This window comes from Siphateles boraxobius, unplaced genomic scaffold, assembly GCF_051911475.1.
Source record: "Siphateles boraxobius isolate OS27281-9 unplaced genomic scaffold, OSU_SipBor_1 1, whole genome shotgun sequence".
In the NCBI taxonomy this organism is placed as follows: domain Eukaryota; kingdom Metazoa; phylum Chordata; class Actinopteri; order Cypriniformes; family Leuciscidae; genus Siphateles; species Siphateles boraxobius.
This window is the reverse complement of record NW_027508699.1, coordinates 8,831,917-8,845,808: the sequence shown is the minus strand read 5'-3', so window position 1 is coordinate 8,845,808 and position 13,892 is coordinate 8,831,917. Positions and strand designations below refer to the sequence as shown.

General features: G+C 37.8%; 1 protein-coding gene across 2 annotated transcripts in view; it reads left to right on the top strand.

Annotated features, from left to right (window-relative positions):
• egfra (epidermal growth factor receptor a (erythroblastic leukemia viral (v-erb-b) oncogene homolog, avian)) overlaps positions 1-13,892 on the top strand; it is a 79,858-nt gene that overhangs the window by 52,500 nt on the left and 13,466 nt on the right. For both annotated transcript variants that reach the window (XM_077194751.1, XM_077194702.1), the window contains exons 10-19: positions 961-1,034; positions 1,134-1,224; positions 2,500-2,699; positions 3,719-3,851; positions 4,820-4,910; positions 6,275-6,432; positions 6,566-6,607; positions 10,274-10,415; positions 10,780-10,902; positions 11,823-11,921. In XM_077194751.1, the coding sequence (XP_077050866.1) occupies positions 961-1,034; positions 1,134-1,224; positions 2,500-2,699; positions 3,719-3,851; positions 4,820-4,910; positions 6,275-6,432; positions 6,566-6,607; positions 10,274-10,415; positions 10,780-10,902; positions 11,823-11,921 (1,153 nt within the window). The remainder of the gene's footprint in view (positions 1-960; positions 1,035-1,133; positions 1,225-2,499; positions 2,700-3,718; positions 3,852-4,819; positions 4,911-6,274; positions 6,433-6,565; positions 6,608-10,273; positions 10,416-10,779; positions 10,903-11,822; positions 11,922-13,892) is intronic.

Here is a 13,892-nt window from a genome sequence, read left to right as displayed (position 1 = left end):
TGCAAAGTTATTTATAGTCAGTAGAATATCTGTAAGGCAGCATCAAAATAAAGTGTCAGCAGATATTAAGCAGACAGTCTACTAATACTAACTAAATACTAATACTCTAATGACAGGTATTTGACAGGTAGTTGCAAAGTTAATTATAGCTAGAGTTGGGTATCGTTTGAATATTAGCGATTCTGATTCTGGTTACTGATTCCGATTCTTATTGATTCTCATTTCGATTAAAATTTCAAAATTATTCAGTCAAGATCAGTTATTGATTTTCTTTTTCTTTTGTACTTTGATTAACATTAATGGCACAGACAGCAGCAGGAATATTAGGCTGCTGTCATTTTAAGAGCTGCACGAATCCATTATGCTGATATTATACAATATTCTGATAGTATACAATATACAAATGAACTTTTTATGTTCACAAAAGACCAAACCGACGAAGATATTTTAACAAAATTTTGTGTGTATTTTTCTATTCAAGCGAAAGATGGGAAATAGAAATCAATTCAGTATTCGCGACTGTATGAGGCAGGTGCCTCTGACCATTGAATGGTTTGAAATCGCATAAAATTTGCACACAGAAATCGATAAGCAGAATCGAAATGCGTGTCTTATTGAATCCTCGGTTTTTGGAAACTTGGTATCGGTTCTCGATACCCAACCCTACTTATAGTCAGTAAATTGTCTGTTGAGGACCATCCGACAGTCTACTAATATTCTAATGAGAGTTAGTTAACATGTAGTTGCAAAGTTTTATTTTGTAGAATGTCTAGAGTGGAAATCGAAATAATGTTTCCATATTTTTTGGCCATTTGCTTAGCATTTGGATTGTGTGATTGAGGCAAATTTTCCACAAACTCTTTGATATCAATCTGCTTATGGTGACGTTAGGATTTGACAATCATTTTGTTTTTGTTTACCAGAAAGAAAGTAATTTTAGGATTTTTATTTTTATTGCAGTGACCCGCATACTAAAACTCCAGGACTGGACCCAGTCAAGCTCAACGTGTTCAGAACTGTAAAAGAAATCACTGGTGAGAATGCAGTGGTTTAATATTGGACATTTATGATGGTTAAAATGGTGTATAATGTACCTTTAGTGTTTATAAACTTCCTCTTCACCCAACTCAAAGGCTACCTACTGATTCAGCAGTGGCCGGAAAACATGTTATCCCTCAGTGCCTTTGAAAACCTTGAGGTCATCCGTGGACGGACAAAAACGCAGTAAGTCAATAAAAAAATACTGTGGTCTCAAAAGAGGCTTTCGCAGTACATGTACTTTTTTTTTTCTTGTTTTTATAAATAGATATAGAATAGAAGATAAAGTGATAGTATTAATGACTCGAGTGTTGCCGAAAAAAGATGCATCTTCAGCTGTTTCTAGAAAATGGCCACGGACTCAGAAGCTCGAGTTGAATTAGGCAGATCATTCCACCAGCAGGGAACAGACCAGGTAAAGGTCCGAGAAAGAGATTTGTGCCTCCTTGAGATGGCACCACGAGGGAGCAGAGCCAGTGGTTCTGGTAGGCGAAGATCAGTGACTTGAACTTGATGCGAGCGGGAACAGGCAACCAGTGCAATTTTTTAGTGTTGTGTTGGCCAGGACCACAAGCAGTTCTGTCTTAGCAAGGTTTAGTTGAAGGTTGTGGTCCTTCATTCAGCCAGAAATGTCTGTCGGACAGGCCGAGATGCGAGCAGCAACCGTTGGATCATCAGGCTGGAATGAGAGGTAGAGTTGATATCATCAGCATAGCAATGATAGGAAAAGCCATGTTTCTGAATCACAGATCCTTGTGATGTCATGTAGATGGAGAAGAGAAGTGGTCCAAGCATTGAGCCCTGAGGCACCTCAGTAGCTAGATGTTGGGTCTTAGACACCTCACCCCTCCACGACAGCCTAAAGGACCTACCTGAGAGGTAAGACTTGAACCATTGGAGTGCGGTTCCCGAGATGCCCTTCATCTTTAGGATTGAGAGGAGGATCAGGTTGTTAACTGTGTCAAAGGCAGCAGACAGATCCAGCAAGATGAGAACTGAAGATTTGAACATTGAGGATTGAGAACTCTTGCCAGTCTCAGAACTTCAATTACCGAGAACAGGGCAGTGTCAGTTAAGTGTCCGCTTTTGAAACCAGACTGGTTGTTGTCCAGGAGGTTGTTCTGTGTAAGAAAGGAAGAGATCTGCTAGTTCCTATAGTGCCGAGTTTGACCCACTAGTAGGTGCTAAATTATTTCCCCCGAAAGGCGTTCCTAGAACTAAAATCGTTCCCAGTTCCTGCGGTACAAGCACGCCAAAAAGCAGTTACTTCCGCCATTAGTTCTAGGAACTATGAAAAGGTTCCTCCGGTGCGAAAGCCGAAAGCTTAAATATGTTGGCAATCTCAGATCATTTTGACGGATTATGACAAATTACAAATTAGCAAGCTGCTCCTAAATTAATCACTTTTTTGAGTCTGTTTTGCATATACAGAACCTCCATCTTTCTCTCCTGCTCCCACAGAGGTACATTCAGCTTGGCTGTCACCCAAACTAAAATCACACATATCGGCCTGCGGTCTCTCAGGGAGATCAGTGATGGTGACGTGATTATCTCTACAAATGCGAATCTCTGCTACACCAGCCCTGACCAGTGGACACGACTCTTCAAATCTAAAGACCAGACTGCCAAAATGATAGCAAATGCTGATGGTGACATCTGCGGTAAATGAATTATCACAATAACACCTGTCAAAGAATTTCAGTTTAGTTCAACCCAAAAAATGACAATTCTTTTGAAAGTTTACTCCCCCTTGTGTCACTCCAAGCCTGCACTGTATGTGTGCTGTCTTTAAAAATTCACTTTTTGTGCTTCACTGATAAAGAATCTTCACAAACTCCTTATCCAAATGCTGTTCATATTGTCAAGTTCAAAAAAGCCCACAAAACATAAAAGCAGTCCAGTCGACTTCTGCACTTTATTCCAAGTCTTCCGTTGTGAACAACAAGTGCACTTAATTGTATTGATCATACAGAATTAACAAAAATGTGCTTAACATCAAATAATTTATTATGCTCTTGATTAATATTGCCATGAATTTCAGAGGCATTCACATTATGAAATAAATGCTTTTCTCCAAAACACGCTGGCCATAATTATTGGCTCTCTGTTATTAAATACCTTTTGCAACCTGCTTTTGCCAAGATAACAGCTCTGAGTTTTCTTCTATAATGCCTGATGAGTTTGGAGAACAACACCGTTCTAACAGAAAACCCTTAACGCGCTCTGGCCCGCTCATCTGCACAATAACAGTGCCTGGCGGCTCGAGAATGCAAACCCGAAATGGGTTACAAAGTACAAGCCCTGAAAAAAAAAAAAAATCTCTGGTCAAGTTTTAAAAACGCAAACCTTTGAAAGCGCTGATGACAAGCACATGTGTATTACGCGTTCAGTCTATAGTTATGCTCGTTTGAATATATATTTGCACAGGCGTGTAGTCTTTTATTTACAACTTGAGCTCAACAAATACTTGTCTGGCCTTACAAATTTTATGAAAAAACACACTGTATAAATTAAAAAGTTCTTGCAAATAATACAATAGTAATTAAATAAAAGGTCACTTAATTGAGTACAATTTCATTACTGGTTCTTAACACACTTAAGTACAATTTTAAAAAGTTCACTTTGCAATAATGTCAAATTAAGGTACATTTTATATCTTATTTGAATATGTGTGTTACAGCGAATCAGAGCAGAACATGTGATGAGATGTGCACGACTGATGGCTGCTGGGGTCCTGGTCCCACTATGTGCTTCGTCTGTAAGCATTACAGCCGTAGAAAACACTGTGTGGCTTCCTGTAACCTACTGTCTGGGTGAGTGAGACTATTATGCCTTTTCAGTTGATCCATGTTCAAACTCGAAATAACAAGTGACCAAATCTCTTAAAGTTCCCCTGTAGTCAATATTTAATCCCTTAAAACTGATTTTTTATCACCAAAATTACATATTTAAACGCTCGTTCCTGTTTTTTTAATTCATGGCTTAAATGGCTTGAATGTAACTCCCTTGCCTCATTTAGTATATGTGGTTCTATGAATATGCAAATTAGCCCCGCCTGCACTCACTCACAGCAGCTCAGAGATCCACTCGTTGACGATCACACGTTGATCTGATTGGTTACTAGGAAGTTTTTACTGCAGTTTTAAGGAGAAAACACTCAGCCATGGTGTTGACTTGTGTATTTGTACATGGTTTGTCTTAAAACATTAAAAACCCCACATAGTCATATAAACAACATCGAAAACTTGATTTTCACCACAGGGGGACGTTAATGCAAACACCTAAAAAAAATTATCTCATCATCTGACATTCCAGATGCGTATTACTTTCCTTCTTCTGCAGAACACAAAGAAAGATTTTAAGAGAAATATTTCCACTTTGTCCATACAATGCAAGTGAATAGTGACCGAAAATTTGAAGGTCCAAAAATAACATTAAGGCAGCATAAAAGCATTATAATTTGTGTGGACGGACAGAGAATATAATAATCTCCATTAAATTATCAACTCAAATCAGGATTGATGGATGGATGGATGCCATAAAATTATCAACTCAAATCAGGATGGATGGATGGATTGTGGCCAGCTTTCTTTTTTTTTTGGTCTATTATTGAGAGGATATTGTATTTATTGAGACGAATGTAGAAATAGGACAGGAAATGTAGGGAGAGTAAGAGGGGGAATATCTGAAAAACTATTTAGTGTATTTGAACTTTTGGTGTTAAGTGTTTATTTGGTTATTTCAATGATTATTTAAACTGAACTCATTTTTGTCCATATAGTGAGCCTCGTGAATATGAGGTCAACAAAACGTGTGTGGATTGTGACCCTGAATGTCGGCTCATGAATGAAACTCTGACATGCACCGGCCCTGTAAGTATCAAACCAAACCTACACAGAGGCGGACAGAGTACACAGCTTCATTACTTGAGTAAAAGTACAGATACCCCTTGCAAAATTTTACTGAAGTACAAGTAAAAGTACTACAGTCAGATGTCTACTTAAGTAAAAGTACTGAAGTACTTGTTTTTAAAATTACTTGAGTATCAAGAGTACATTTTCTAAATATTGCATTACTACTGCCACACGTCAGGATTTTAAGCCCCCTGTCCGGCGCAGCCTCAAGCCGGACTCTTGTTTGTCCTCGTTTTTGGAGTTGCGCTGAATTGTTTAAAAAAATTAACCTATAAAAATCCTGCATAATTGATAGCGGCTCCCTGATGCTAGTAAATTAGTTCAAATCTCCTGTAATCTAGAGCCGCGCATGCGAGACAGAACATAGCCTACTGTATGTGCTCCAAACCGTGTAGCGCGCACGGCAGAGAGGGAGAGAGCGAGAGACCTTGCGTGCCCTAGCCGTGAAATGACTTCTTGCAGGTTGGGATGTCTGTGTCCTCCTTTTTGGTGTTATGGAAATGGCCACCCTAACCACAGTGCTTACATTTATGTACAGAAACGTCCTACATGGAGTTATGAAAAATGTGAATGTTAATACCTTGGAGAATGTAAAAGGAATTGAAAGTAAAATCAAGTCATTTTCATCTTTTTACCAGGTTGCTTTATTTAAGATTTAAGAAAATTTCAGAAAATTCAGAAAATTGAAATAGTCTGGCGAGGTGGGGCCACGGGTTGGCACATTCCCAGGATGGACCTGCTGCGTCTTCATCCATTGATTCGTCCATGGTTTTGTCTCTTATCTAAATCTGACCATGGAGTTGACTTTGGCGGAAAGCTGAAGATGATTGCTGATAGGCTATCCCAATCAGTGGTGCCTGCACAATCCAATCACGTTTGAGAGGGAACAACAAATCGAGGGTTTCCGAGAATTTTTTTTTTTTTTAGAAGTAGTAACGGGTACTCATGGTTATGGATAGAAATGTAGTGGAGTAAAGAGTACAATATTTGCCTCTCAAAAGTACTTGAGTAAAGTCACGAGTACTCCCCAAAAATGATAATCGAGTAAAGTACAGATCCCTCAAAATTGTACTTAAGTACTGTACTCAAGTAAATGTACTCCGTTACTGTCCGGCTCTGAACCTACAGCACCGCATGTTCTGCTAGATGCGAGCAAACAGTGTTTATTCTTATATTTGTAATAGCTGATGGCAGCACACCAGTCTCTCAAACCAATGTTTTCTGTCCCAGTAGTGTGTCCTGGAGACACATCATTAAATTCACATCACTAGAAGACTGTGGAAAAGTTGCTTGTTTCCATCTAATTTCCAACTTTTGTCCAGGGACCCGACAAATGTACATTCTGTGCTAACTTCAAAGATGGGCCGCACTGTGTCCCACACTGCCCGCAAGGCGTACCTGGAGAGAAAGACATACTCATTTGGAAATATGCTGACGAGAAGCGCGTGTGCCAGTCCTGTCATGAGAACTGCACCCAGGGGTGAGAGAGGCTTCATTTACGATGCTTTCATTTGAATGTAATGACATGATCATTTGTGTAATTCAACCAGGTTCATTAGGGACTGCAGCATGTACTAGTTGTGATTTGTTGGATTTTTTGTTTTGCATTGCAGATGTACTGGGCCTGGTCTGAAAGACTGCAAAGATTTCAAAAGGTGAGATGTAAAACCATCCTATAATGCTTTTTGATTGTTGGGATATTCCAAAAATGTTCATGAATACAACAGCGTTCATCCTGTAACACATTATTTCGATGGTCCACTTTAGACATTCTACTAACTATAAGTAACTTTGCAACTAAATGTCAACTAACTAAAGGCTGGCCCCAGTGTTGGGCAGTAACGCGTCACTAGTAACGCATTACTGTAACGCAGTTACTTTTGACAGTAACTCATAATGTAACGCATTACTTTTTAAATAAATTAACTCCGTTACCGTTACCATATGGTGCGTTGTCCGTTACTTTTTTTAATTAATTAATTTTGGCGGAAGTGTAGCCTACAGCCTAACCTGTTCGCAGCAGAGACGCATTGTAGGATTGGTGATAGGGTTGCTTGCAACCCGTCCCTTAAAATACGGAATTGTCCCGTATTTACAAGTAAAATGATGCGTCCCGTATCAAATCAATAAGGGAAGCGATTTGTCCCGTATTTTACATAAGGCCCACACATAGCCTAGTTGGATAAAAACATAAGGATTTACTATACTAATAGCAAATAGCCTATAAAGAAATCAATTTCACAATAATGTTACATTATGATTAGAATAAAATGAATTTTGTCCATTTTCTAAGCTTAGAAAATGCACATTTTTACGGGCTGAATTTTATAGGCCTAAAATATTGTTTAGTAATTCTGTGAATTACACTGCGCAAACCAAAGTAATACTACCCACCGGATGAAGAAGGGTTGGCTCTCAGTCTCCACAGAACAAAATATTTATTTTATTTTATTTTATTTTATTTTATTTTATTTTATTTTTAGTGTTCGCATTTATGAGGAAGAAACAATGTTACGGACGTGACAGTTTTCCGTACGTGAGCATTCTGAAAGCGGCACTAAAATATGCTTTAAAACTTTCACAGAGACATCAAACAGAAAGCACAAAACCTTTCTTTAAAGTGAATTTCGTTTTGTATTAATTGTATCTTAATTTTAATCAATGTTTCATCAACCAATTACCTGGATTTATTTAATAAATAAGAAGTAAATATAGCAGTCGATAGATAATCACGAAACGGAGGCGCCAGTGCGTGAACTGGAGCTCGTCTCATAAATGAACCGAAACTCGCCGTATAAGGTAACCTACTTGCCTCACAGACATGTCTACTTTTAAACAGAACAATTCAAAACGAAAGAAAACAGACTACAGACTGCTCTCTGCTTATTTAATCCGTATGAAATTTGCATTTCTCTCTGCCGCGTCTACTGCGAAGATCGCGAGTCAGCATAGCGAGTCACCTCAGAAATCCTTGTGATGTATTCAGTTTGTGCTGGTCTGACTTAAATAAAATAGTGTTTAAAAATTACTTTAGTTTTGTGTTTGTGTAGACCTTAATGCATAAAAGAACATTAATGGGAACATTAAAGAATGTTTTTTTTTTAAAGTAACTAAAAAGTTACTTTTAACAGTAATGCATTACTTTTTGGTGTAAGTAATCAACAAAGTAATTGAGTTACTTTTTGAATGAAGTAACTAGTTACTATATCTTAGTACAACACTGGCTGGCCCACACTAAAAGATTTTTAAAATCTGACCAGATTTTCAAAATGTGAGAGACAATAAAAAATTCATAGATTTAACAGCGTTGTTCCTGTAGGACCCTATCATACACCCGTCGCAATGCAGTGCCAGGCGTGACTCAAGTGTTTTTGGCTAGTTTCAGCCCGACGCAGTTTTCATTTTCACGTCTTGCGACATGTTGTTTAAATAGCAAATACATTTGCGCCCATCTGTGCACCCATGGGCGTGCTGGTCTTAAAACGAGGTGTGTTCAGGCAGATTGTTGGTGCGTTGCTATTTTGAGGCAACTGAAATAGACTGAATATTTTTTTGTTATTTAAAGAGTGCGTAAGTAATGTGCGCCTATAGGTGGGTGCACAATGCACGTACACTTAGTCCCGTAGATGGTCTGCTCCTTAACCTTGCGCACGAGCTGATCCGCTTCCTCTTTGGAGAATTCCGTCATGTAAATAGCGAATCCGCTAAATAGCGCCAACTGGCTTTTAAAGGGAATGGGAGATGAGACTCTGATTGGTTTATTGCACGTTACGCCCAAAAATACACCTATTACTCCTTAAGAGAATAGGGACAGCCCTTTTAGACCATGCGCCGTGTCGTTAAACAAGCAAAAGTGTATTCGGACAAAACCTAAGTGCGCTTTCGCCCTGCGCTTTAGACCATGCGCTTAGATCATTAAGCTCAATCCTTCCTGTACTACAGCAGAGAAACACGGAAACGCATAGACCTGGCATGAATATAACATCTTCTTAGAGTTTCTCTCCTGACATGTATGAATAAAGATTTTTCTTGGCAAGATAACTGGTGTCCGGTCCCGTGAATCAAATAATAACGGGGAAAAGGCTTAATTCCAAGTCTACAGGCGTTAACATGGACTTTAAATGTTACAGCGCGAGCTGGAGGTGAGCTCGCTTTCTGATTGGGTATCGTTTCGTTTCACGTGACAATCTACAGAGTGCGTGCGCGTTTGTTCTGATCGTTAATGTTCAACACTTTGGATATTTACGATTTGAGATTGGTGTAGCTCCGGCATTCTTCCTAGCAGATTCAGTCACCCTTAACACATCTCACACCACAGGAAAATCTGAGAAGATAATCTGTAGAACCGTCAAGATCATCGGGACTTTACCCAGGATTGTCGGAAAGGGAGAATTGGGCCCAAAATCACTCCAAATATCTTGCTCTGTGTAGCCAGCTTTAGTTGACATGTATAGTTGCAAAGTTACTTAACGTTTGTAGAGTAGACTGCTTAATATCTGCCCCAACAGATATTTTACTTGCTATAAGTATCTTTCCAACTACTTGTCAACTAACTCTCATTAATTTGCAACTATGTCAACTACCATTTCAACTACCGGTTAATAAAGCATTAGTAATATCTGCTAACACTTTATTTTAATAGTCCACTTTAGACATTCTACTGACTATACGTAACTTTGCAACTACATGTCAACTTATTCTACTAACCTGAAACCTAAAACCCATCCTTAACCTAACAATGTACTAACAGTCTATTACAGTCTACTAATACTCTAATGAGAGTTAGTTGACTTGTAGCTGCAAAGTTACTAATAGTCTGTAGAATGTCTTGAGTGCACCATCAAAATAGTTTCTGTTGAAAAATAATGAGGCTGTGAATTAGAACATATTTTTTAAAAAATAATATCGAAAAAGGGTATTCTGCGTTAATTACGTTAAAAATGTTTAACGTGTTAAACTGAAAACAAATTTTAGGTCTAAATTATCAATCATTATTTCAAATAAAAACTGTTTTAACCCTTCACATCTAAATGAATTAATTTACTCTTAAAATAGACATATATGTTTTAATATCTAACATAAAGTAAATCATTTTTATCCAATGACAATTTATTTTAATTTTAAACTCAAAACTGTTCTAATGGAATAAATCTCACAAATGCTGATGTTCTAAAGAAAGTTCATCATTAATAAGAGCACAACCACTCAATAAATCTGTTAAGATTCAGTATCTTTGGTCAAGAGAGAAACTATAGATGAGGGGACGATCTTCATCTACATGCAAAAGGTTTGTTTCTCAATAATGTTCCTTTGGTCTGTAGTTCGGGTTTGCCCATGATTGCTGCCGGTGTGGTTGGAGGTCTGCTGGCGTTTGTAATCCTGGCTTTAGGAGTGGCTGTTCTTTTCCGCAGACGCCACATCAGAAGGAAGAGAACACTGAGACGACTCTTGCAAGAAAGAGAGGTCAGACCACAAGACAACCAGGATATTAATATTCTGAATATCTACTGTTAAACATCCAAACACTCACAGAAAGAAGAGAGTTGGCAGAGTTTGATGTCTGTGGGAAAGAGCTGAATGATTTATAGCTTCAGAATAGAGTCAGATATAGTAACTTCAGACAAGCTGAAAGAATGTGAGATCAATGCAATGAAGCCGGTTTGCAGCTGTAATGTCAACAGTCTAGTACGAAAGCTGAGGGAAATCAGTCATCGAGTCAATAGTGTTCATGCATATAGGCAGATCTGTGTCATCCCGTTCTCGTTGGAGGACAGGATGTGTGTTTGAGTGTTGAGGGGAGGTTTCCTGACTCTGTTTGTCTCTACAGCTAGTGGAGCCTTTGACCCCCAGCGGCGAAGCCCCCAACCAGGCCTTGCTGCGAATCCTCAAAGAGACGGAGTTCAAGAAGATCAAAGTGCTTGGGTCCGGAGCTTTCGGCACTGTGTATAAGGTGATTGACCTTTCTTTAGAGTTGCATGTGTGTATGTAAATACTTTTTTTGTGTTTCCTCTTCTGATGCCTTCTCAATTTTCTGTACAAAATAAGCGCAATAAACCTTTTTTGGAGTAGCGCCTTATTTAATTTTTGACAGGAATGAAAACAAAGCTGTGAGTGATAGAAGTACACTGCGTTCAATGTATAGCACTGTCGTTTAACAACATGATAAAACGTCTTTTGAAAAAACGTGAAAGTTGTGAGTTGTTAATCTAGGACTTTAATACAGTGCTTTACATTGTAAAGACTCTAAAGCCCCTTTCACACAGAGATTCCGGAAAATACACGGATACAGTGACCTGGGATTTGACACAGGTTCGTTTGACTTTGGTTCATTCACACTGCCTGTGATTTTCCGGAATCAGAGAGTGCGTTCCCACACAACCCGTAAAGACACGTGACATCGATGTGACATGTAATGTCTCAGCAGCGTCTATAGTTTGCTTATGAGCTGCGATTTCTCTCTCTCTCTCTATCGAGAAACCACGCTTGTGCATTTTTTTCTCTGATTCGATCATAAACTAGCGAATTACATGGGGGGGGATTATCCCGCCTCTTTGTCCATTTACGTATATCCGGGAGTGTTGCTTGTTCCGCCTTCTCGATGACATCACGCTTGTTGTTAGAGATTGTGACGTGTAGTCTGACTTTCTTGTCCACGACAACAATTGAGGAGTGAAAAATCGCATAACCTGACACAGTGACTATCGTAGAAGACAAAAATATTATGTAATCTGAAACCGGCATAAGGTCTATTGTTGATTTGTAGACATTAACATTATAACTTTATCTCAGGATGATTTCAGCTTTGAAAACTCGGTTACAAAACACTGAGTGTTACTCATGAAATATTAAGACAAATATGCATTGCTGCAGGGTTTGTGGGTCCCAGAGGGAGAGAGTGTGAAGATCCCCGTTGCCATTAAGGTCTTACGAGAAGCCACGTCTCCCAAAGCAAACAAGGAGATTTTGGACGTGAGTATTAGAGTGTGAATTAAGGTGTTTATGTCATGTCTGTTTTTTTCACTGTGACTCATTTTTTTATCGTCAGTTTACTGCTGTCAATACTGCATGCATAGATAATTAAAGCCAAAAATCTTAATGTCAGCATGAAACAGAAGTTGCGATAGTCTTTTCTTTCCTATCCAAGTAAAACGGCTTCTCGAATAAGAAAACATTTAGGGCTGGACTTGATTTTGTCCATTGGGAATTGATTGGATGGTCGTGGTTTGCTATTGGTCAATCTCATGTGATTGACAGGTTGCCCCGCCCTCATGCCAGTAAACATGTCATCAGAGAAGAGAAGAGATGAGCTGCAAGAGTGCGGGGAAGTTATTTTGATTAAAGATTACGAGAGAACATGAATAAAAAAAAATAATGATGTGCACACCCTAGTAAAAAAAAACTTTACCAAAATGTATTTAATTAAAGTATACTACAAAACCATTAAAATATTTACTGACTTTTACACTTGAAACTTACTGAAATAAATAGTATAATTAAACTTTATTTGGACTACTTCTTTATTGCACAATGCACATCTCTTAATATTAAGCCTAACATGTGTTTAATATCACTATTAGTAAGGTATTATGATCTCTGTATAATATTAGTGTTTAAATACAAGATGTTTAAAGTGTACCTAAAGTATACTTGCCATAGTTCCAGTTTAGCACAATCAAATATATTTAAGTATGTCTTTACTTGGACATCAGCACTATTTTCGGTTAACTAAAGTACATAAAGTCTGTTAAATTGGAAAAACTAATTTTGTACCTAAAGTATACTAGTTTAGTATACTAAAAGCACAATTGCAGGGTATTTATATTAAGTACATAAATATGTAAATGTATTTGTAGTATACTTGGCATAAAATAAATGTATTTCAAATAAATTTTGGTATATTTGTTTTTCACTAGGGCAGATAAATAATGTAATACTGCAATATTTCATTAAAATCAATTGTTCGTTTTGATTTTTATGGTGACTTTAAGGCTGGCTGAAATTGTGCAACAAATGAAAAAGTTGATTGTTTGATTTAGTTTTCAGAAACAAATCTGTCACTGTCACACTGACCCAACAAAACAAAACATCTGCAGGAATTTGTTGTTTGTGAACTAGTGAACAGCTTAAAGGGGATAGTTCACTAGAAATGTTATTCTGCCACTTTAAATGTCAAAGTATTAGATCAAATACTAATTAATAACCAAATGTTTTTTTAATAACACTTTTCATGAAAGAAAAAACACATTTCAGAAAAGTTGTTTGTTAAATAAAACAATATAAATATGTACTACAGTATACTGATAATGTTCAAATTGAAAATTAGAATGATTTTGAATCACTTTGTGATTGTCAAATGTTACGGTCTATCCCTGCAATGAACTGACTTCATGCAAAAATGTTTGCAAATGTTTTATTGTACATTGCTGTATGTGCTAATTACTCAAGCCTGCTTTAGCTAGTGAATGAAAACATTCTGTACATTTTTTTTAACAACATTTGAAAGTTGGCTATGCATTTCACTAAAATCAAACCCTTTTCTTTACACCCTCTGCTTATAATGTGATATATTCATGCATCTGCACTGTGTCTGTGTGATCCAGTTACCCAGTTAATTATCTCAGTAAACACAGACAGTGAAATCTGTTTTGTCATCCTAGTTAAGATAATGATTGTGCAGAAAAGGCCTTAGTCTCCAGTGACAAGCGCAGCTGAAAGCTATATAACATAACCTTGAGGGTTGTGTGGAGTTGATACAGAACAGAAAACTTCAGCCAGGAGGAGTGTAGCGATGGAGGAATTCCTGCTTTTTGCATGCACACAAACTCAGAAAGAGTCTTGTTTTTCTGTTGCGAACAGAAAGAATGTAATTTCCTCCAGTATTCTCTTTGGTTTGTGAGGATGTGGCTGAACAGGCCACTTCTCAAGGTCACTTTAAAGATA